The sequence below is a fragment of the Eumetopias jubatus genome, unplaced genomic scaffold, assembly GCF_037043125.1.
Source record: "Eumetopias jubatus isolate StellerSeaLion01/CBP00866 unplaced genomic scaffold, mEumJub1_p1.0 scaffold_1, whole genome shotgun sequence".
In the NCBI taxonomy this organism is placed as follows: domain Eukaryota; kingdom Metazoa; phylum Chordata; class Mammalia; order Carnivora; family Otariidae; genus Eumetopias; species Eumetopias jubatus.
Genome location: NW_028274807.1, coordinates 40,366,184 through 40,390,112, shown reverse-complemented (window position 1 = coordinate 40,390,112; position 23,929 = coordinate 40,366,184). Strand labels below are relative to the sequence as shown.

At 36.6% G+C, this 23,929-nt stretch overlaps 2 protein-coding genes across 5 annotated transcripts in view; one reads left to right on the top strand and one right to left on the bottom strand.

Moving 5' to 3' along the window:
• Window positions 1–16,279, bottom strand: part of ZNF654 (zinc finger protein 654) — an 83,165-nt gene extending 66,886 nt beyond the window's left edge. For both annotated transcript variants that reach the window (XM_028114957.2, XM_088024248.1), the window contains exon 1: window positions 16,011–16,279. In XM_028114957.2, the coding sequence (XP_027970758.1) occupies window positions 16,011–16,199 (189 nt within the window). In that variant the 5' untranslated portion in view covers window positions 16,200–16,279. The remainder of the gene's footprint in view (window positions 1–16,010) is intronic.
• Window positions 16,280–16,518: 239 nt separating this feature from the next.
• CGGBP1 (CGG triplet repeat binding protein 1) lies at window positions 16,519–23,073 on the top strand. 3 transcript variants are annotated; one of them, XM_028115587.2, is made up of 3 exons: window positions 16,519–16,706; window positions 17,311–17,514; window positions 19,486–23,073. In XM_028115587.2, exon 3 carries the CDS (start codon window positions 19,504–19,506, stop codon window positions 20,005–20,007), a length of 504 nt encoding a protein of 167 aa, XP_027971388.1. In that variant the 5' UTR covers window positions 16,519–16,706; window positions 17,311–17,514; window positions 19,486–19,503; the 3' UTR covers window positions 20,008–23,073. The 3 variants fall into 3 exon arrangements, with proteins under 3 accessions (XP_027971388.1, XP_087880371.1, XP_027971398.1); XM_088024245.1 differs by having other exon boundaries at window positions 16,547–16,604; XM_028115597.2 differs by lacking the exon at window positions 16,519–16,706 and adding an exon at window positions 16,720–17,147.
• The last annotated feature ends 856 nt before the right edge of the window (window positions 23,074–23,929 follow it).

Sequence of the window (23,929 nt, the reverse complement as noted above, 5' to 3'; positions counted from 1 at the left end):
AATGTATGGTATGGCATGGTGCCACAATGGAAAGTGCACGAGGAACTCAAAGTTGGGCATCAGAGAGTGAAATAAGTAAAACAACACTGAAGAAAAAATAAGAGGTCAGTCCTAGGTCTGAGGTTGAGCTGATAAAATTTTCTTTAAGTCAGGGAGATGAGAGTGGGCAAAATCTGTTTGATAATGAATGCTTTTTAATGAGCTCAGAATTCCTTGACTTTCATCTATGACATTATGGGAGATCTTACAAGAGGTAAATTGTAGAACATTCAAACCTGGGCCCAAAGGCAAAGAGAAAGGAAAAGGAAGACAAGAAAAGCCAACTTAAAAACAGGCTAAAATGTAAACAAAAACAAAAACCAGCTATGTTTATCTGAAATAGCATAACCTATAATTGCTGAAAAGAATGTGACAAAAAGGAATGTTTACACTACCAATGAAGTAGAACAAATGATGCATGGCCCAGAACAGTTAAAAGCAGAGTAAAGAAAAGGTCTAGAGGAACAAGTGGCTAAAGAGATATTGTCTTCACTGGGCTCCTTCAAGCACAAACATCAGAAACATCAAAAGCAGCTTCATTCCTGGTACCTGTTTATGGTTATTATCCAAATAATACAAATAGGGGCACAACAGGAGTTCTTTTATGGTTTTAGCTCAACAGGCCTAAGAATTTCAGGAAAGATGGTAATAGCCAAGGTAGCACACAGGACTAAAAATGTCCTGGCACAAGGTTGGGGACAAAGAAATCCAGAGATAAGGATAGAACACTGGGGCTTTGGAAACTGCAGGACTGGAGTCTTGTGAAGATCGTGCCTTGAACTTTACACACTACAAGTAAGTGATACACTATTTTCAAGAGATGGTATAGAAGCTGTGCCACTAAACAGAATGCACACTTATTACAGCACAGGAATACCAGGACTACACAGAAGAAATGGAAATTAAAAGTTTTTAATATGAAAAAAATCTAAAGGAGAAAACATCAAACACATTCTAGTGCCCTGGGCTGCCTTCCACAGAAATTTGCAAGTCAGAAATTCAGATACACTTTCAGGGAAGTAGAAATGTTCAGATTAAGTGCTCCCACTGCCCCCTAAAATAAGGTAAACATACAGTGGCACAATCAATCACCTGATGAATTTTCCCAGTAAAACTTAGGTACACGTTCTAGACTCTGGCAGTTGGCACAACTGACTGGCACCCTAGTGAGGTTGAAACCAAAACTGACTTGATATCCTGTTTCCTGTGCACCCATCTTCCCTGTGATATCACTAAAGTCTACTGGCAAAAGTAATGCGAATCAACTGGACTATGTACTAAGTTGAAGGAATTACTGTTCTAATGGGTATTGGACTGGGTGGAGTAATAAATTTTTGCCCTACTGACCTTCTGGATTCTTTAAAAAGTTAAGACACAAAAGAAATTGGGAGTTAAATAATTCTCTTTTAGAGAAGTGAAAAAAGCTACTCCCAATCAGAGAAAGACAACCCAAGCTACAGCTCTTGAAAAATCCCCACCTCTAACCATAGGGGCACGCACATGAAAGACCCACTGGCTCAGATTAAGCAAAATTCTGGAAGGGAAGAATTTGGGATCTTACCCTCTTTGGATTCTTTGTGAACCTCATGATGGGAGACAAATCATTTCATCTAATTTATTAGATGTGTTGACATTTGGTCCCCTGTCCCCAAATTAAAACCTGAAAGGAAATTTTAAACTTAAAAACAATCACAGGTAAGTTAACTCTCAAACACAGAAGGCTCTTCTTTTAAAAAGTCTTTACTCCAAGTACTAAAGTATTACTAAAAAGAGAAAAGAAATTATCAGTTCTGTATTTCAATAAACTTTATCATCGGTTACCTGAAAAGGCCTTGTTCTTAAATGGAAATGCATATCCTCAACATTAAAAAAAAAGTCCATTCTGCCTAGTGATTAACAATTTCCGTTCCATTTTTTTTTTTTTAGAATGCACTAACTCTTCAAACCCAGTAGTCAAACTGTACTGTTCACACAGATCCCTTAATTTTTCCTTCTACCATTTACCATTAATACTACCACCATATTCCTAGACATTTCAACTAGAAACCCAATGCAAATTCATAAAATTCTTTGTTCCTGTCTCCACATTTAACCAGATGCTAAACAGTTTTATTTCCCTATTTCCTGAAATTGTTCCTGTCTCTCCATTTTCATTGCCACTATCCAGTCAGTCCCTCAATCAGTCCTTTTCCAAAATACTCCAATAGCTTCCTTGTCTAGGCTTTCATTCATTATTTATCAAGTCTGTTTTAAAACAATATTTTAAGATTAATAATGGTACTGTTGTGCCTTTAAACCTAAAATTCAAATTCCTAAGCAAAGATCTAGACCAATCCATGTTTTCCAATCTTGATATGTACCAATACTTTTCTGAATATATGTTCTAGTCCAGTGGTTCTCAAACTTTAGTATGCATCAGAATCATCTGGAGGCTTGTGAAAAACACAGACTGCTGGGCCCCAGCCCAAGTTTCAAGATTCCGTAGGTCTGGGGTAGGGCCGAGAATTTGCATTGCTAATAGTGTTCACACTCTATTGCAGGGCTGGGGAATCACACTTTTAAGAATGACAGCCCTACACAATTAACTACCCCCATTCATAAATACATCATATCATCTACCTTTCACAAATTATCTGCTCTATTTATAATTTCCTCCTACTCATACCACTTCCTTTTTCATGTCTACATTTTAATACTAACAATTTTTTATGACTCAATTCGAAATGTTATCTCGTCCACTAAAACTTTCTCAAATCACGACTATTAGAAATAGTCTCTCCAGTATATGTTGTGTTAGTGGGACTAGCCACTATTTCGCTGTTTTACGTTTATTTATATTTACTCATTCATTTATTCTAAGCTTATTGAGTGCTTACTGTGTACCAAGTACCCTAATGCTTTCATTTTTAGTGGAAGGAAAATTGGTACACAAATATGTTAGATAGTGTTAAGTACCTTGGAAAACAAAACACAAGGTAAACGGAAAAGAGAATGCTAGAGATGTGATGCTACTTTATACTTTATGTGGGATGTTCAAGGAAGGCTTCCATCTCTCTTATAAAAGGATATTTGAGCTGGGTCCTAGAGCAAACCATATAGAAATCCAAATGAAAAGTGTTTCTGGCAGACAAAACAAAAGCCAAGTGCAAAGGCCAAGGGCAGGGGCATACAAGTTGAAGGAAGGGCAAAAATGCTAGTGCAGCTGAAGGTAATTAGTGGAGGCAAAGAGTACTATGGGACTAGTCAAAGAGATAGACAAGAGCCTTATCATGAAGCACTAGAGTCCACTGTAAGAATTCTGGCTTTGATTCTGAGAAAGAAAAGCATGGAAGGTTTAGAAGAGATCTCACATGTCTTTAAAAGGATCACTTTGGCTGTATGGAGAATAAACAGAAGAACTGAAAGCAGAGAGATAAAATAATCCAGGGAAAAGATAACTGTGGTTTGGATCAAGATCATAACAGTGAATGCAGCAGTCGGATACGTCTTTTCTCTCTTACCAAATGATTCAGTTCCTTGAAGGCAGAAGTTGTGACTTTTTCCTCCTTAAATCCCCTATAATCATTAAAATGAAGCTTTTCACATAGTTTACAGCCAATTTTTTTTCTTTTAGGAATACTTTCTACAACATTTTTATGATACTTAATGCATCTAGAGCTATGCCTAAAATAATTAAGGATAATTCAACTAATATTAAGAAAAAGTTAAGTTATATACTGTTGGACAGACACATATGTAGCATTTTAAGAGCACCTTTATTAAATTATGAGCATTTAATACTTGAAGGTAACTTCAAAGTATAAAAGAGAGAACAAAGAATCTCAAGAGCTTAAGAACAAAATGACTTCAGTTAATATAGAAAATTAAGAAACTATACATACAATAATTTTTTTCATAAAATAAAGAAGTTAAGGAGCTGCGTATTAAGACTTAAGTGCCAAGAAGGGAATTCCATATCCACTCTAAGTATATAAACACAGAATGACACATAGGAAATCAAAATAATAAAAGGATAAATGAATTTTAAGATTCTCACAACTTAGTTCTATTTTTTTTACAACTTTCTCCTCTCTAGATCATAAGTTATATATGCTCACTGTAGTAAATTTGGATTATATATGAAAACAAAATCATCCATCATTGTACTTGCCCAAATACAACCACTGTTAACATCTTGCTATATTTCCCTTTTCAAGCTGTGTGACTTGGGGTTAGTTGCTTAACCTCTCTGAGTCTCAGCTGCACTATTCATAAAATGAAGATAAAAATAGCATCTATCTCACAGGGTTGTTGCAAAGAATAAATGAGAATCTAGGACAGGGGCTGACATACTTTTTCTTAAAGAGCCAAAAAGCAGCTTATGGACCATACATCCTTTATCCCAACTACTCAGCCCTGCCTTTGTATCATGAAAGCAGCCACAGAAAATGTAAAAATGAATGTGCATACTCCAATAAAGTTTTATTTATAAAAACAGGCAATACTGCTTATGTCACAATGGCTTACAGTAAAGGTTCATAACTTTTTGGTGTGTTTGGAATGTTGTTGGGTTGTGTTTGTTTTTTTAGCAAGTTTTGAAATTCTTTTTTTTTTTTTTTAAGATTTTATTTATTTATTCATGAGAGCCAGAGAGAGAGGCAGAGGCAGAGGGAGAAGCAGGCTCCCCACTGAGCAGGGAGCCTGACGCAGGACTCGATCCCAGGACCCCGGGATCATGACCTGAGCCGAAGGCAGAGATGCTTAACCATCTGAGCCACCCAGGTGCCTAAGTCTTGAAATTCTTAAAGAGAATCTGACAAACAAAAAACAGACCAAAAAAAACCTCAGACCTACTCAACAAGGAAATGGCAAATACAACTTTTTGCAAATAATTTCAGAGAGTTTACAGACTCTGAAGTATACGAATGGCTCCTATATTCTATCATCAGAAAATCCGATTTCTAATGAATCGGCTCATTTGACTTATCTTCACACTTTCCTTTTCTAAAATCCACATGTGAGCACAGTGAGACTACACCAGCCTACATTCAAACTATATAATCCTGCTACCAATTTTCCACCTTAATTTTTTTGTATTATTAGATTTTCCTAAGTCATTACATAGTCATTGAACACATCATTTTTTAAGGCTAAATAATAGTTTATGAGGGTTGAGAAGTTTTCAACTATTTTAGATGTTCTGGTTGCTTTTCCATTTTCAACTTATTACTTTCATTAATTACAATTAATGTTATGATGAATAGCTTTCTATCTAAATTTACACTTCCTCAAAAGTTAATGCTTTAAGGAAAATTACTAAGCCAAAAGGTAAAAATTATTTTTAATGTTTGTCATATATTTTGATGAATAGTGGTCCAGAAAGGTTGTGGTGATTTTTACTCCCACCAGCTGAAAATGAGCTATCCATTTCACGACCCCCTCGTGAGCATGGAATATAAATTTTAGACTTTACTTTTACTTGAGAGATCTTTAGGCAAGAGATTTTCAAAGCATGGTAAAAGGATAGATAATTAAGTCGAAAAATGCATATCCACTATCCCCTGGATTAGTATGAATTCCACATCTATGCAAGGTTATATCTAAGTAATATGGAAATAAACTTTAAAAATCACTTAATATCTAAAACATATCCCATACTCTCCTGTCTTCAAAACACAGGAGAGTGTGTTTTGAAGACAGGATGTTTTTAATCATTATTTCTACTCCGTCCACAACTGCTTTATCAAATACATATTCACAAATGCTACAATAGATACCAAATGCATATTCCTAGGTACAGTATAATGTATGTGTATACTAAAATGGCTAAGTACACACACAGGCTCTTGACAATCTGGCTGGCCAGATTCCAATCCGACAATCACATACTAGCTACAGTGCCTTAGTCAAGCCATTTACTCTCTTGGTCTTAGTTTCCTTATCTCTAAAATGGAAACAGTGGCACATAACCTGTAGGGTAATGGATTAAATGATAAAACACATGAAAGGACTTATTGCAGCACCTGATACTTGGAAAACACACAAAATATGGCTTATATATACATATATAGAACATTCCAAAAAAATAAACCTTTCAGATATTAAAAATATAAAATACACACATCTAATCAGTTACAGTAGTGATTAGTGAGTATTTAGAACATTTCAATCTCAAAATAGACAATGGTTAGTTTTAGTAAACTCCAGTTACAGAAATATGTATTAATAAACTGGGTATAGGGCGCCTGGGTGGCTCAGTTGGTTAAGCGACTGCCTTCGGCTCAGGTCATGATCCTGAAGTCCCGGGATCGAGTCCCACATCAGGCTCCCTGCTTAGCAGGGAGTCAGCTTCTCCCTCTGACCCTCCCCCCTCTCATGCTCTATCTCATTCTCTCTCTCAAATAAATAAAATCTTTAAAAATAAAATAAACTGGGTATACATTTTATTGGAACATTATATATACCCACTTATATACATACACATATTCTCATTGTATATAGAGCAATGTCGTACACCTATTAATATCTATAGTAGTCCCCCCTTATCTTCAGGGGATACATTCCAAGTCCTCCAGGGGATACTGAAACCACAGATAGTACCAAACCCTATATATACTATGTTTCTTTCTATATGTAAATATCTATAATGAAGTTTATTTTATAAATTAGGCACAAAAAGAGGTTAACAATAATAACTAATTATAACACAGAACAATTATAACAATTTCCTAAAACAAAAGTTATGAGAATGTGGTATCTCTCTCTCTCAAAAATACCTTATTGTACTGTGCTCACCCTTCTTCTAACGATGATGTGAGATGATAAAATGTCTACATCATGAAATGAAGTGAGATGAATGACATAGGCAATGTGACATAGTGTTAGGCTACTACTGACCTTTTGACAGTATGTCAAAAGGAGGATCATCTGCTTTTGGACCACAGATGACCTCGGGTAACTGAAATTGCAGAAAACGAAACCGTGAATAAAGGGGCTACTGTACTGACAGAACCACTTCTCTTACCTTCTCTCTTTCCACCTTTCACTTCTCTGTACCATGTTTTACCACAAATGGAGCCAGAAAATAAGCTTGTGCCCTTCTTTCTCAAAGTTAATTAACTGATCAATTACAACATAATGAATTATCTAATCATATAACTAATCATGCCTTTACCTATGCAGATAAGCACTGCTGAACAAAAGTACAGACTAGCGGTTACTCTACATTCATTATCAGCAAATTCAAATGTTCTGTAGGCCAATTCAACCTACCTCTCTAAGAAGCTACCATTTTAGATCTCCATTTACCTTCAATCTCCAACCAGCATCAGGTACTCTCAACAGATGAACTTTCCTGTTACCCCAAAGCTCCTATATAAAGCAACCCCTCCATTTGTGCTTTGAATCTTAACCTTCCTTCCCTTTTTGGCATCTTATATTATAGATTATCCCTTCTTTCTTTTGTAGATTTATGTCATCCATTCAAATGAATCATTTTCATCAGATTTTAAACATGCCAAATTCTCACCGCTCTATTTTTTTAAATACTCACCTTTAAACCACAAGCTCTCCAGCTTGTACCCATATCATTTCCTCTCCTTTATAAGTTATCTATACTTACTGTCTCTCTTTCTTTGCCTCTCACTCCTCAAACTACTCCAGTCTGACTCCTGCTCCCATCACTACATCAAAACAGCTCTGCTTAAGGTCACCAAAGACCTCTCCATGTTAATTCAATGGTTGGATCTCAATAGTTTTCAACGTCAAGTATCATTCACTCCATCCCGAAACATTCTCTTCCATTGACTTCTATGACACCATAGTTACTTGGTATTCTTCAACCTCTTTAACTAATCCTTCTCAGATTTCATTTGAAGACTCAATCTTTTCTATCAGGAAATTTAACTATGGAGTTGCTAAAGTTTCATTTCTAAGTCCTCCTTCTTTTACCATTCCATTATTATCTCCCTATGTTAACTTATTCATACACATGGCTTCAAATACCATCCATCCACACAGCTAAGATGACCAGACCTCACTTCTACACTCTGGATTCTGTAAATCCAGCTATCTTTAAGATCTCTCCTTGGCTGAGGAAAGGCATCTTAAATTTAACATGTTCAAACTAAACCAAAAAATCTCAGCAGACTTCAACTTGCCCAAGAATCCAAAAATAGGCAAGCCTTTTATTAGGCCCTATTTTTATAGTATTGTATACCTATTCTTCATAGAACATATCAAAGTTATAACTGTACACAAAAACAAGGACAATGTTTGCTTACTACTAAATACCCAGTGCCTTATATAACTGACAAACTTCAACTATAATATCAATGTCTTTTTTTCCTAATGCCTAGATGGAAAGCCTTTCAGCTATTTTCATATTCACTTCTGCTTTGAAGAGTTGAGTGTACCTAGTGCTTGGTACAGAGTGTCAGTGTACTAGACTTTAGGATCTTACGTAACAAATCATACAGACAGAACTCCTCTCGTGTTGAGTTTGCCACCAGTATTCCACCATGACTCTAACCAGGTGACACTGATTGGGCCTCATACTAGGAACAGACCCATAGTGAATACAGTATACTGCTGAAAAAATGAGCTGACCTGTCAGAGAAATAGGGAGCTAAGAAATCAATGAGATATATACTATATGAAAGCTAAAGGTTACCTATCTAGAATTAGATTTATTGGAAATTATGGAACTTAAAAATAATCTCTAATTTAGACTAGGTACTAATATAAATGATTTACAATGTAATGAGAATTAATATTTAGCTAAGCAAATTACCTTAGACTTTAAATGTTCCACTATCCTTACCATTACATATTAATATACATTTAAAATGGTATACCAATTAACCATATTTTACTGATCTTATTTAAGTTTTCAAATAACTTACCAGACACCGATTTTACCATAGCTTTCTTAAATTTCATTTAAAGTTCTCTTTTCTGCTTTTGTTTGTAATTTCTAAGGTATAGTTTAGTACTTTTTGGCAGAAAAATCAAGATTCAGTGCCAACAATAATAGTACAACTGGTGCCTCACTTCTGTTTGGCAGAACTGCAAAATGATGGTATCATTAAAATACTTAAAAGCAATGAACTTCACTTAAAAATATTTTCTGCTACAATTTTATCTACAAAATTAAAATTGAGATTGATTTTTTTTAAGCCAGTATGATGGGTGGTTATTAGAAAGCAATATGGACATATTTTTAATGCAAGATTATGTATAAAGAAGTTATTTAAATTTAGGGTTTCATTGGTTAACCTAAAATGACCTTTATAAGTTCACTTAACCAATTCATTTTTTAAAAATTTACATATTCTTAGGAAACAAGGAGTTAACATTTTATCATACTCAAGTAATCTGGCATTTACTGCATTTATTCACAGAAAATAAGGAAGGTAGGAAGAGTAAAAAATAAAATGTGTTTTTTATACTTTATTTTTCCTCTGATTAGAAAGGTAGTTGGTTTAATCCAGAAAATATAAAAAAATTAATAAGTGTAAAGAAAATAATCAATTCATCTATAACTTATCACTAAGAAGTTATCCACTATTAACAATTTGGTGTATTTCTTTTCAATCTTTTTTATTTACAAAAGTGACATTACCTGCTTCCTGTGGGTTTTCAGTAGATATTATACCATGAACAGTTTTCCATATGAACAAATATTTAAAAATATGACTGTCAGGAGAACATAGTATTCTACTATATGTAACAACTACCCTAACTTTCGTCATTAAGGTTATTTTCAAGGATTTGCTATCATAAATAATGTCATAAGGAACAATTAGTACCATTCAATTCTGAAAGTCAACCTAAAATGCATTAAACAACATCAACAAAGCATTTAGCTCCCCAAATATAGCCATCAAGTTCTAGGGTTCATTTTATTTTGTTTTTCCTAATTATAATAAATTAATGTGTTTCCATGGAAATCACCTTTTATGAACACTGGAAATGTGCCAAATGTGTCAAATTTTGAAAACCATTTTTAAAAAGCTAAAATTTTAATTTGCAATTTAGTAATAAAAATTATTTTGCCAAAAGGAACACACAAAGTAAATCTGTGTGATGAAATTATTTCTAGCTCTGAATATTCACTACAGAGTACATCAAGAAGTAGGATATTCTTTTTCCCAAAAGTAAATAAATCACTCTGAATTAGTTTCAGTTCTTTTCCTTTTCATCATCTTTCATGTCTCTTATTCTTTATTGAGCTGAAAAACTAATTTGAGACTTCTAGTTAAATGTGGCAGATTGAACACTCATTTATTTCTGCTCCCACTTGAAAACGCCACTGAAATAACAGTAAAAATATTTTTGTATTAAAAGACCTAAACCCACAAGGAGGAAAACAGTGAAAAGAGAAAGATGACAACATTCAAATAGCTATCATTTAGCTGGGGGGAGAATTCAGGAACAAGTTAATTTGTCCTGAAGAACACCAGAAAATCTCAGGAATCTGAAATACCACCTATCTCCAAAAGTGGAGGTGAGAGTGAGAAACAGATCTGTTCAAAGTCTCCCCTAGATCCCTTCAACTCCTAGATCAATGGAAACTCTGGATTCTCTGAAGAGGCTGAACTGTAAGAGACTCAGAAATGACAGGGCAGTGGAGGAAGGGGTTAGAAGGTAGGGAAGCAATATAGAGGAAAGCAGGGAGGGGTGGTAAAATCAAAGTGTACAAACTGAACAGTGAGTCGGTAAGGTACTCCCTACTTTCTCCATCAACTAGGCTAACTGATCATATCTATAACGAGAAAAAAAAATTATAAACCTAGAGGTAAAAATCATAAGCGCTATAAGAGTTGCAAGTGATTGTCTCCAGGGAATATGTGGGTTAAGAAGGGGACAGAGTATTACTGCTGCTTTTTATGATAAGCTGTGTGGGGGGATAAAAAGAAAAAAACTGGTTGCCTCTCTAACATCTATTCTTCTTTTCTTCTCCCTTACTAGCAGAATCACAGACATGTGTTTATCAGGAAAAATAATACAAAAAAAAAAATACCAAAAAGTCCTAACATTGTTTTTCAGATGGGGATAGCTAACAAGATGGAAATGGAAGTCACTGAGTAGGATTTGGGCAGTATATGTTTGGCTTACCCCAGACACACCCTGTTCCTGCTACTTAGAACTCCCGAAGTGATGACTGGAACTCCAGAAACTATCTTGAGTCATGAGGCAAACTTGAGATAAGACAAGGATGACTGATAAGAAAAAGCAAATGATGGTACTATGATGATAAAGCCACCATATCATTCCAATACTACTCATTCAAGACTTTTCACATAAAAAATAAATGTATACAACTGTTTAAGCTCTTTAAGGCAGGTCTCTATTAGAAGCAAAATGCAATTCCTGATATTTAAGTCCTGTAGGATCTTTTAAAATAAATACATATGAAACATTTATAAAAATTCAAATAAATTAAAAAATAATTCCAATTAATAGCAAGAATTGTTAATAATGTATTCTTATATCCTAAGAAACTACTCAAAGAACTATAAACACTATGTAAATTCTATATTAAGACTAAAAAATAAAGACTATATTTTCCAAAAACAATTAAATTTTAATTTCTCTAGGGGCACCTGGCTGGCTCAGTTGGAAGAGCATGTAACCCTTGATCTCAGGGTCATGAGTTCAAGCCCCACGTTGGGTGTAGAGATTACTTAAATAAATAAGACTTAAAAAAAAAAAGCTTAAATTTTAATTTCTCTAAAGTAAGAGACATTAACATGTATTTTAAAAAATACATGTTTGCCACTTGTATCAGTATTACAGACATAAAGTATCCACTGAGTTCCAAAGTAAGGGTATAGTGGGGTTTCTCAACTTTGGCACTATTGATATTTTGGGCCAGATAATTTTTTGTTGTTGGGGCTGCCCTGTGCATGTTCAACAGCCTTCCTAGCCTCTACACACAATATGCCAATAGCAACCCCCCAATGAAGACAATCAAAAATATCTCCAGACTTAATGAAGGTCCCCTGAAGGAAACAAAATCTCTGAGAAATGTAGCTGTTTTTGCACATCATTTAGTACTTCATCAGGGTCTTCTATTAAATAACAGAATTTTAGAAATGTAACATTCCTAAATTTTCTCTAAATTTCATTGTGGGAGAAAAACTATAAGTGACCTACAGATTAGATTATCTCTAGTGTCCGTCTTAAACCTTCAGAGGATTTCACATGACAGAAATATTAATAGCTTCTATCTATTTAATCTTACCTATGTGCTAGGTATAGTACTGAGCACTTCAGGTTCATTCTCTCCTTTTCTACTCATGACATCCTCATGGGATGGCTATTAACCATATTGTAGTAAAAAACAATTTAAAATCTATTTTAATCAACATATCAAAATATTTCCAGAAATACTTCTTTATCATTCACTATATTCTTTCTGGCACTAAACTAAGAACAAAGTACCTTAACTTGCTAGTATACAATTTATGATGAAAACATTTCAATATACCTAGCTGCAAGGGAAGTTGAATTATTACAACCTTGGAAGTTTGGAGAAATAGTTCACAGTACCAAAGAAGTCAGAGAAATAATAATTATCTGACTATTTCTTGAAATATTTTTTATACTGTGGCATAATGAAAGAGTACTTTTAAAATTTTTCATCCTTGATTCCTGAGTACTTCCAGTAACTACTTTTCCCTTTCACACAACTTGCCAGAAAAAGTTCATTTTATAATTATTTGAGGATTTTTTTTTAAGATTTTATTTACTTATTTGACAGAGAGAGAGCACAAGCAGGGGGAGCAGCAGTGGGAGAGGGAGAAGCCAAGCTAGGAGCCTGATGTGGGGCTCGGTCATGACCCGAGCCAAAAGCAGACGCTCAAGCGACTGAGCCACCAAGGCTCCCCTAATTATTTGAGGATTTATTTGTAATTTCAATCTGCCTTTCAGTAAAAATTGAAGGCTGGGTTCAAATCCCAGCTTGCCCACCTACTGGAACTGAAGACAAGTTAACTTTTTCAGGCCTCAACTTCAATTATGTAACTTGCATAATAAGACCAATATGAAGGCCTTAATAGTAGGCCCTCAATAAAAATTATTTTTCCCCCTCCTTTCCTCCTTAAAGCAAATGAAATGTCAGTTAAGGGCCAATTCTATTTAAGCATTTGTTCAGAGTCTACTAGTAAGAGCCAAGGAAGGATGTGACAGAAGCAGTCCAACATTAGACCATGTAACCAACACTTTCAATCTCTCAAATTCATCATCTCAAAAATTAGCTGAAACCTCAGGAGCTATTCCCTTAGTTTAAGATTTTTATAATTACTGGTATTGCTTCTCAAATAGAAAAGTATACCATCAAAGTATTGAGTGTAGGCATAATTTATTACGTACATTACCTACTGTCTTCTGTTTTACTTTTCCTTGTGGTAAAAGACACAAGAAGCTCTCTTCAAGTGTTCCTTCCTCTTTCCCTTCACCCACACAACTAACTGCCAAGAAATTTTGATTCATATTTCTTTCTAAAAGGAAGATAAATAGGAGCCTTTCTTCTCAACACCACAAGGCTCCGTGTATAATTCATATATTTAGTTAACTGTCACACACCCAAGTGTATATTATCCATTTTATCGATAACCCATGATTAAGTAATTTACTAATGAATGTACATTACTTAATATTATTCTTAGTAAATATTAGGAAACCAAATGCTTAAAAAGAAACAATCTTTGGGAATTAGTTATATGAACCAATGCTTCCCTTACTGGCAAATAAAACAGTACTATACAAGAATTATATTAAACAATGGATAAAATTCAACTTAATAAAGATAATCCTTTATTCCATCTTAAAGTTTTATACAAAAAAGAACTTCCCAAAGCTCACCTGCAAGGCAGAACTAGGACAGGAGCCCTAGAACAGATCTACTGGTAATCTAGAGTATATAAAATATGTAATGAGGTTTCAGGTGAAAGTTGGTAACATCAAAGTATGTCAGTATAACTTAACTCATAACTTAGCAATATAAAATAAAAGTTCGTTAAGTATTTCCTGTATAGTTTGTTTTCTTGGATATTTAGGAGGTAGTGGAGTTTTACAGAACCATCAACTTCATTTGTTCTTAAAATAATTTACTGTCACTATTCAGATGCTGTATTTCACAAGCTAAATTTACTCATTTGTTCTTAAAACAGATTTCAAGATATAGAAAAGCAGTTAAAAGTTCTACAGAAATGTTCTGGCCCTCAAAATTTCAAATTCTACAGCAGTTAACAGTTACCTGATTAAGTAAATTAACAAAGCTAAATGTAACCAAAACCAAGTTGCTCATTAATAATATAAAAAGCAAAACATAGAAAAAATGAAAACATTTTCTGCCACTATGTTAAAGAAATCAATTGTAACCTTATTTTCAGAAATTTAAAATTACCGTAGATACAAAGTCTACCTATAACATGGTTTCTACATATAAAACATAGCTAGAATATAAGTACTGTAAAGACACTGAATCTCTAAATCCAGTGAATGCCAATACCAAAAAAATTTTTTTTTTCAATAAAGTCACTTAATAGCAACGCCAAAGAAAACTGACACACTTTATACCAAGACAATTTCCACCTTCAAACCAACTTATCTATGGAAGTGGGAGGAGGAAGTTAAAAAACAATTTATTTAACCTAAAATGTTAAAAACTTACCTGAAAATGTCAACTCCATCCTTTTTCTTTCAACGCTTGCCAAGGCATAAAAATCAAATTTCAGGAAACAAAATGCTCACTTCTTGTTAACTTTATTCCTACTTGTTACCACAATGAAATTAATAGCTAAGTTCAATTAATATGTAAAAGATTCAAATCCTTTACATACTCTCTCATTTAATTACTCTCCCTATTTGGCAGGAGAGGAAAGGAAGGCACAAAGAGATTAAGTAACTTGTAGGTTACTTAGGTTACAAGGTAACACAACTAGGAAGTGGTGGAGCCATGATTTGAACCCTATACATCCAAGATAATAAACAAATAAAAAAAGAAACGGAGTGTTAAAAAAAAAAAATCCAAAACAGTTCTCAAAACAAGAGTGTTGTGAATGAGAATGAAATGTTTAAACTATAAATACACGTAGATGTGAATGTAAATTACACAAATTTTACCCCTAGACAAGTACTTTGTTGCCCTAATATTTGATTATGGTCAAACACTTTACATCAAATTGTAGTGGCAGACGACCAAGTAAATAATTTACCGTCACCGTTCGGACACTGCATTTTACAGTCTACATAAAATACACCGTAATTTAAAACATGGAAGGGGGGGTGAGGCAACCAGAGCAATAGTTTAAGGAAAACTACTTTCTCCATCAGCAATTCATTAGAAAAGAGAGTACGTGTGTCGAGGAACCAGGGTAAGAAAAGGAAAGATGACAATCACACTGCCTTAACCCCACCTCTCAAAAAAGTAACTGGAGAACTGGCCCACTGGGATCTCAGGAGGGGATGACAGGAGACCCTAGCAGAGGGGGAGGGGTGGCGATGACAGGAGAGGGGGCGGTAGAGAGAGGGCATGCCACCCATCTCCGAAAAAGGGGAGAATACGGGGGGCAAGGGGCGGAGAAGGGAAGGCAGGAAATGTTGCCAGAGATTCCAAATGAGGTGAGAAGGAACAGGGTAGGAAACCCAAGAAGGCGGGACCCTCGGGCAGAAAGGGGTCTGTTTGGAGGAGAGGAGGCATGTCAGTACACAGCCTTCCTGCCAGCTGACCCTCCTTCCCTCCAGCCCCTCCACCCCTGACAAACTCTCACTTTCTCAGCAACCCTAAACCCGCGGGTCATCCCAGTCCCGCTCCCTGCCCCCCACCCCAAGCGGGATAGGTGGAGAAGGGAGCTTCACTCTCTCCTTGTTGGGCTGGGGGAGCGAACACCGGACACAGCCCTGATTCGAGAACGAGAAGGCCAGGAGACGCAGGGAGGCCCAAGACCCGGGTGACAAGTCCGGGAGGCCGACGGGCGCCTCACCTGACAGAAGCGTCGGCAGTAATCCCGACTGCTGATCCCAAAGCCGCCGACACCGCAGCTGCCGCCGCCAGCGCCACCTCTGCCGTCGCCCGCAGCTCTAAACCCAACAGGGCCTGGCGGGGACTCCACAATGGCCACGAGCTCTTCTCCGAGGCGTTCGGCCTCTTGATCGCTCTCTTCCTCCGCCATGAGGCTCTCGCCGCCCAGCGCGTACCAGCCCCTACGCCGCCGCCGCTGTAGCTGCCTCGGCTAACCTCCTCCTCTTCTAGTTCCCTCCCCCTTCCCTCCGCCCCAGCCGGACAGGGGCCTCTCGGCTGGCTCTACTTCCGGCTCCGCCCACCCACGCCCCCAGTTTTCATTGGAGAAGTCTAGCCGCCAATCATACACATGCCCACCCTTCCACTCCCATTGGCCAAATCAGCCGTCTGTTTGATAGACTCGCGGTCTGTTGGTCAATGCTGCTCGGCGGTTGCTGGGGACCGCCTACGAGCTTTGCCGTAGGCGGCGCAAGAGGACGGGGCGCGGCGGGGGACACGGCGGCCGCCGCGGGGCTCGATCGGGCAACGGCGACGACGGCGGCGGCGGCGGCGACGGGTCTTCCTCCTCCCTCACTCCCTTGCTCCTTTTTTTCTTTCTCCTCCTTTCCCTTCCGGCCGGGTCTCGTCCACTTCCCCTAACGGCGGCCCCGATCCTACGGTACCGAGGAGCTAGGGAGGCCGAGGGTGGGCCCGGCCGTTGGTGCGGGCTTTGGGCCCGGGGCCTTCCGTCCTGAAGCGGGAGCCGGGGGCGGGGCCGGGACGCCGTTGTCGGCGGGAGGAAGAGGGAGGAGACGGGAAGCCTGACAGCAGACGCCTCCGCCAGGCGCCTGCCGCCTCCTCCCCCGAGACTGCCGCCAACTCCGCTGTGGAGTTCCCGGGCCCACGGCCGGCAGCTGGGTCTCGGCCCTGCCCAGCTAGCGGGGCAGAGGTTGTGGGGCGCCAGCGTGCTGAGCTTGACGCGGGAGGAGGGAGTCTAGACGCCGGGAACGTCCCGCGCCCCGCCTTTCCCTCCCCCTCCCGAACCCTGGGGCCTGGGGCGCGCGAGGAGGTGCAAAGCGGGGCGGACAACTGAGAAAGGACTGGGTTGAGGAGTGTTGAGGTAAACGTTGGGATCCGGATTTGTTTTGTGGAGTTAACCTAAAGGGAGCGGTTTTAAAGACACCTCCGTGGTGGCTGTGTCGTTCTTGTTCGTCTTTTTATCTACCCTTCGTTCCCTCCCCCTCCCCCATTTTTTCTTTCCATTTGTTTTTCATGTTTTACAGTAAAGGCATGACTTCCCGGCACCGCAGGGAAAATAGGGTGCAAGCCCAGAAACTATTTCCCCATCACCACTTGTTGAAAAACTGATTTGAAGGCATCTCCGGGTTTGAACAAACGAAAGTGCCAGGATTTCAAGCGTCTTTGGTTTTGCGCTGGAGACCCTTCACTACTAAGTATCAAGACGAAAAAAACTGGAAAGTGATCGGGTAAACACTAAAACTTGAAAACTTCTGAGTTTTATTTCGATCTAGTAAATAATTTGCTTCTTCGTTTTTGTTGGCTAATTCCTGCTCTTAACTTTTTAACTTCCTCGTTTAAAATATCTTTACCTTCTGTTGAAAACACTTTTGTTATTCGGGTCTCTGTAAAGTCGAGCATCCTCTACTGGGTGGTTATTTGCCTCTACAGTAACACAAACAGATTTTTGAAAGTTACAAGACATTGGAATGTTTAGGCCTTTCACGTTAGCACAAACTGAGCATTTTACGCTTCAGGGAATAATGAACATGTTTATTGTTTTAAAGTTTGAAATCCAAATATTTAAAGACAGAAGACTTTCACAGCGCAAGATTTAGGTATTCCTGGGTACAGATATTTAATGTTTTTCATAACTAGCTTAGAACAAAATCATAATTTTGACTGATTTTCTATGGGAGTAAAAAATACGTACCATTGACTTAAAGTACCAACATGTGTAATGGAATTCATTGCTAACTGTTTTGGGGGCAGGAATCCTATCGGTCTTGTCTGCCATTGAAAACCTGTAGCCTAATACAGTATTTGGCACATGAGAGTCAAGCATTGAACAGTTTGTTAATGGAAAGAAAATAGAATCAAATGTATTAAAACTTAAACTTTATCATATTTTGCAGAATTTCTGTGAAACGTTAAGTTTGCCTCTGAGTTTATGTCCACAGGTGTCTAACACATTGGCAATTTAGAGTTCTTTCGAGAAAGATTTTCTAGAACCCAATTACGAATTCTCTAGTATGGGTTCAGAGAATACTCCATTATTGCTGATTACACTTTTAAAGCATTGTTGTTGAGAATGTACTTAGGAATTTTTCTTTAATGTATTTATAGAGACCAGAATTCCATCTTGAATTGTATCAAATTCATTTTAATTTCTTATATATAAGCTAATGTGAGAGCTTAGCCCAAAGGCATGGCTCCAGAGAACAAATGGTTGTCACTGACAACATTTGTTCAGTATCTCAAGTTTTTAGTGTCTATAATGTAATGTCATGATTTTGGCAAAGATCATAAAAATTTGTTATTAGGGTAAATTGAGAAATTATTAAGCTGCTTCTGAGTTAAATACTTGGAAAAATAGTAAAGATAGTCATTTACTTATTCCATCAACAAATTGTGATTGAGCACCTATCATGTTTACTAGGCACTGTGTTAACTTCTTAGATTTGTTCTAACTTACTAGTTAATAAGTGAAATAAATAATTAACAAACGTATTAGTCTTTAATGGAAAAAAGAGGGGAAAAGTGTTAGAAAAAGCACTTTGCATATCTTGATTATCACGCTTTAGAAAACTCAGTGGAGGTATATATGCATTAAAAAATGACTTACGTTGAGCTCTGTACCTTGGCTTTAACATTTAATGTCATTGTTGCTGCTGTTGATTGCAGTTGGTCTGTTTCTTTTTCAGTTTTTGCTTTTTTTCTTCTCAGAACAAATCTTCATATAGAGTTAGGCCAGTTTAGTGGTCCACCTGTTTGAACAAACTTTGTACACAATTGCCTGCAATTGTGTTCCTAAAATCAGTTGTCCCAGAACTGTGAAGGTAAAAGAAGCTCTTTTAAACTTCAGTACACATCTAAATTGAATGAGAGTAACATAATTAATACCCTAAATATTGACATCAGATTAGGTTTTCCTAAAAGATAGTGACATCTGGGTTAGTTGGAGTTCTTTTTTCATAGTTCTAATTTATTTGAATTTCATCAAATTCAAGGAAAGGACCCAGTTGTTACTAGTAACTTGCTCTGGTTTTGCCTTCCCTTACACATTTCAGGTAAGACTTAATGGACACACAGTCTATTAATTTAAATTAAGTTTTCTGAAGGCTTTAAGTCTTGAAATGTTTATACCTGCTTTTTATTGTTAATTACTTCCCGAATGAGTTTTGTTGTAACAGTTATTTTTGTTTCTCTTGTTTTGAAAGAACCTATTCAGAGTCAGAATGGAAAGATTTGTAGTGACAGCACCACCTGCCCGAAACCGTTCTAAGACTGCTTTGTATGTGACTCCCCTGGATCGAGTCACTGAGTTTGGAGGTGAGCTGCACGAAGATGGAGGAAAACTCTTCTGCACTTCTTGCAATGTTGTTCTGAATCATGTTCGCAAGTCTGCCATTAGTGACCACCTTAAGTCAAAGACTCATACCAAGAGGAAGGCAGAATTTGAAGAGCAGAATGTGAGAAAGAAGCAGAGGCCCCTAACTGCATCCCTTCAGTGCAACAGTACTGCGCAAACAGAGAAAGTCAGTGTTATCCAGGACTTTGTGAAAATGTGCCTGGAAGCCAACATCCCACTTGAGAAGGCTGATCACCCAGCAGTCCGTGCTTTCCTGTCTCGCCATGTGAAGAATGGAGGCTCCATACCTAAGTCAGACCAGCTGAGGAGAGCATATCTTCCTGATGGATATGAGAATGAGAATCAACTCCTCAACTCACAAGATTGTTGACAAGGAGGTTACCACCATTGTGATCAAGATAAATGTGGAGTATTAAAGTTATGTGTTGATTGTGTGGTTCATTTTTATATTTATTTCATTTAAAATCATGTGATGCAGAATAGTTTTGCAATGTGTATATAGTTGCAGGCAAAAAAAAACAAAAACAAAAAAAAAAAAACCTCACTGCAAAACTTGTTAATTTTAGTCACCAACGGTGTAAAGCAAAACTTAGGGTTTAGAGTGTGCTAGGATACCTGAAACCTGATGGTTATCTTTAAAATTGATGGTTTTTCTCCTGAAATGTTTGTGCATGGAAGAACTGCCCTGCTTTTTTACCCTGTTGCCATATATGATTATTCCTTGTGAGATTACTTAATTACTTGGATTGAACACTAGCCTAGGAAATTGAAGCTGCTGCCAGGCAACACCACTCACAGTAACTTAAAGGAATTATTTCTGAGAGGATCCTCTTCAAAAAGGAAGGGATGGTGGGAAATTGTTCTTATATCTTCAGATCCCTCGAAGAAATGACTGTCTTTTTTTTCAAACTATGCGTATATATGATGTAGTTACCTTATCTATCTTTCAGTTCCTCACTTTTTTCACCCTTTTTAAAGGCTTATTGTATTTAGCAGCTTCAAGTGACCAAAAGACTAAAATCTTTCAGTGTCAGTGCCAAAAGCCCTGGGGAATTTTGCAGTGACATGATTTTAGTCTCTTACTATAAACAAATTTTTGAACCATAACTCATTTCAAGCATCCTCTTGAATTTGCAAGCTTTTTTTTTTTTTTAATGTCTTGATGTTAAAAGATTTCAAGATTGGCATTTTAATTTAAACAGACATTTTATGATTGAGTTTCCTGTTTTTACAGAAAACTAGTAATTTTTGGCTGACATAAGATAATAAGGAAATTACTTTCTATACATTAATTTTTCCATATGATTTATAAGACTTTAGGTAAATAGACTAGAAACAAGTTTACTTATTTTCATTTTTATGTGCTTTGCCTCTGGTGGTACAAGGTTTTTAAACATGGATGGTAAACAATTGTCTGGAAAGACTGGCAAGATTTTTGTAGTGGAGATGTGGCAGTATCCTGCATAACTGTTTGGGTGAGGAAATAATCAGTTCTGTTAAAGGTCAACCATGTTCAGGAAATGATCTCTATGTGAACCTCACTCCTGTAATGTCATCAAAGTAGCTTAGCCCAGTTATGTCCTCTCCATTGGAGACCCAAATTATATTTTTTAAGAACTAAACAGCTGAAGACTTGGACTAGAGCTTTAAAAAAGAATCTTAAATTCCTTGAAAACATTCAAGTTTAAAATATATATTTCTATTACAAAGCACTGACATGAATGCCCTATGTGACTTAGAATTTTCTTTGAGGTAATTTTACCACAAATCTTCATTAAAAAAAAAGCCAAAGTGAATAAGAAAAGGTTCTATTTTTCAGAAACAGCTTCCCATGTCTAAGTTTCTTTCACAGACTTAAGTTTCTAGTTCAGGTTGTTAAAAATGCCCAACTGATTTTTAGATTTTAAGTGGGTTTTTGTTTTCATTTTAAAATAAGCCTGCCACCAAAAAAAAAATTTCTTGTCAAAATTTGAACTATGAGTTTTTCTCATGTTTAGTTATGTAAACTAGCACAATAAATGCCTGGAGTAGTGCTGTCATTGCTAAGCACATACATGAGACCAGCAGCAAAACCAAAATGTACTTTGCTTTTACTTCCCCTAGTAAAGAATTTGCAGGCAACCATGTTTAATTTGAATTATCTAAGATGGTAGAAGATCTAAGAAGCTAGGAAAATAATTGAGTTTTAAAGCATTTCAGAATACAAAAATGAGGTTAGATATACAATCATTCTAATTTTTCAAAATTCCATGTGATTCAGACTGCTCCCTCTTTCAATATTAATTTGCACTAACAGCAAACATAGTGGCAAAACAGTTTTGAGTAGTCCTAAGCAGTAAACTGGATAATGTTGCACAAGAAAAGTCAATAATTCACATTTGAGTTTCTAGTACTTATTAATGATTTGATGATCATTTAGGTCCCATATGTCTTAATGTATTTCTCCAGGCTCCTAACTATTCCCACATACACCTTATCTAGGGGCATAATCCATCCTTCTGTTAGGATTATATCATGTCCTGAGAAGCATTTTCCATCCGTAGTGGAGGTTGGTTTGTTTACTGATTATGAAACTTTTTGTTCCCTGAAACTGGTTAACTTTGTCTCATAGTCAATTGATAAGGCAGAATGATTGTTTAGCCTGCTCAAACTGGTACAAATCCGTGAAACCATGGTTGGCATATGTTGGATAACAAATGAAAATGTCTAAGGCGTATGCGGCTGTGGAGGTGTAGTGGACGTGTGTACAGAAGCTTTCGATCTTAACTATATAGTGTTAGTGTGATGCTATACTATTGGAAAAATAGCAATTTTTTCTATTTTATAAGTTGTATGCATAAACATAAGATTTGTAATGTTTCATTTATAAACTGCCTTCTTCAACACATGCTTACCTGTTGATAGTGTTTTCTTGAAGTATGGTAGTATGTCTTCCAGAACTTCACTATATGCTTACAGTAAATAGTTACTAGCTTGTTGAAATGTTAAATTCCTTGTTGTTTTGTTTTGTTTTATTCTGTGGGGCATATAGCAAACCTGAAGGACATTGTAATCATTTCTTACAGGGTGAAAATTTGGAAAGATTGTGTATGAGAGCCTAAATAGTTATTTTATTCATTATCATTGTTAAGACTTTTTTTTAAACAAATGCTACTTCCAGTTAATGCATTTGGCCCTACTGAATTTTGGGGGACCAGAAAACTTTGAAGAAAAAGCTCTGCATCTTACAATTGTAACCAATTAAGTAGCCGCTTGGGATTGTTCTGAAGTATTCATTGCTTAAAAACTATTGTAAGTAACAGTTGGCAAGATCTCCAAGCCGAAAGTTCCATGTTAAAACTTTTGCCTGAAAGAATTTGTATGTGAATGTTAATGGAAAACACATTTAAACAAAATAAAATTTAAAGTGGCCCAAAACGAAAGCCACAAACATTTCGTCATTTGGTGCTTAGTCTTTGTGAGGGCTCTCTGTGGTTTGACTTGCCCCAACTGCCTTTAAATGAGTGCAGATCACCTTAAAACATATTCATTAAATAGAAGATTCATCCTATAATTTCACTGAAAATCTTAACCTAAAATATAAATTGCTTTAGTTTCTGGTCAGCACTGATTAACTTGTGAATAGTGAGGTGGCTGTCCTAAACCATTTATCTGAATCCATACTACCCTAGACTTCTAAGGTAAATACAATTCTTACCTAGTGGTATTCTACTTGTATCCACAATACTGTATTCATTAAAATTTTACTATGTTTATTTTTGTATTCCCGTGCTTGCTTTTTTTGCTCACGCATGTATCCTTAGTAAAAATGTGTCACGTTTAAAGTTTTGTCTCTGTGACTTTTAGAAATAAATTTCAAAAAAATTGTCTCAGAAGTTTTGAAAGCATTTTGTGAGTCAGTAACATCTATATATTTTTTAATTATTTATTTTAAGTAATTTCTGCACCCAACGTGGAGCTCAAACTCATGGTCCCAAGATCAAGAGTCACATGCTCTACCAATTGAGCCAGCCAAGCGCCCTGTATTTCATTTTTCTAAGTAACATATTTTGTAGTTCCAAAATAGGAACAATTTTACTAATTTGAGTTTTATTTTTCTCCTACTTATATCTCTATAGGATTATTAGCCCTTATGACCAATGTAAAAGTATATATTTTGTCAAATCAGATACACATGATGGCTACAAACAGCTCTTTTCCTTAAAAATTACGTAGGTAATAGTTAACCTAATAAGCACATTTAATTGGAAACATTTTAATTTTCTACTTGTAGAAATACTATTTATGAAAGA

What these genes read in the sequence shown, in the direction of transcription:
- CGGBP1 (XM_028115587.2), top strand. Translation starts at nt 19,504, where the DNA reads ATGGAAAGATTTGTAGTGACAGCACCACCTGCCCGAAACCGTTCTAAG.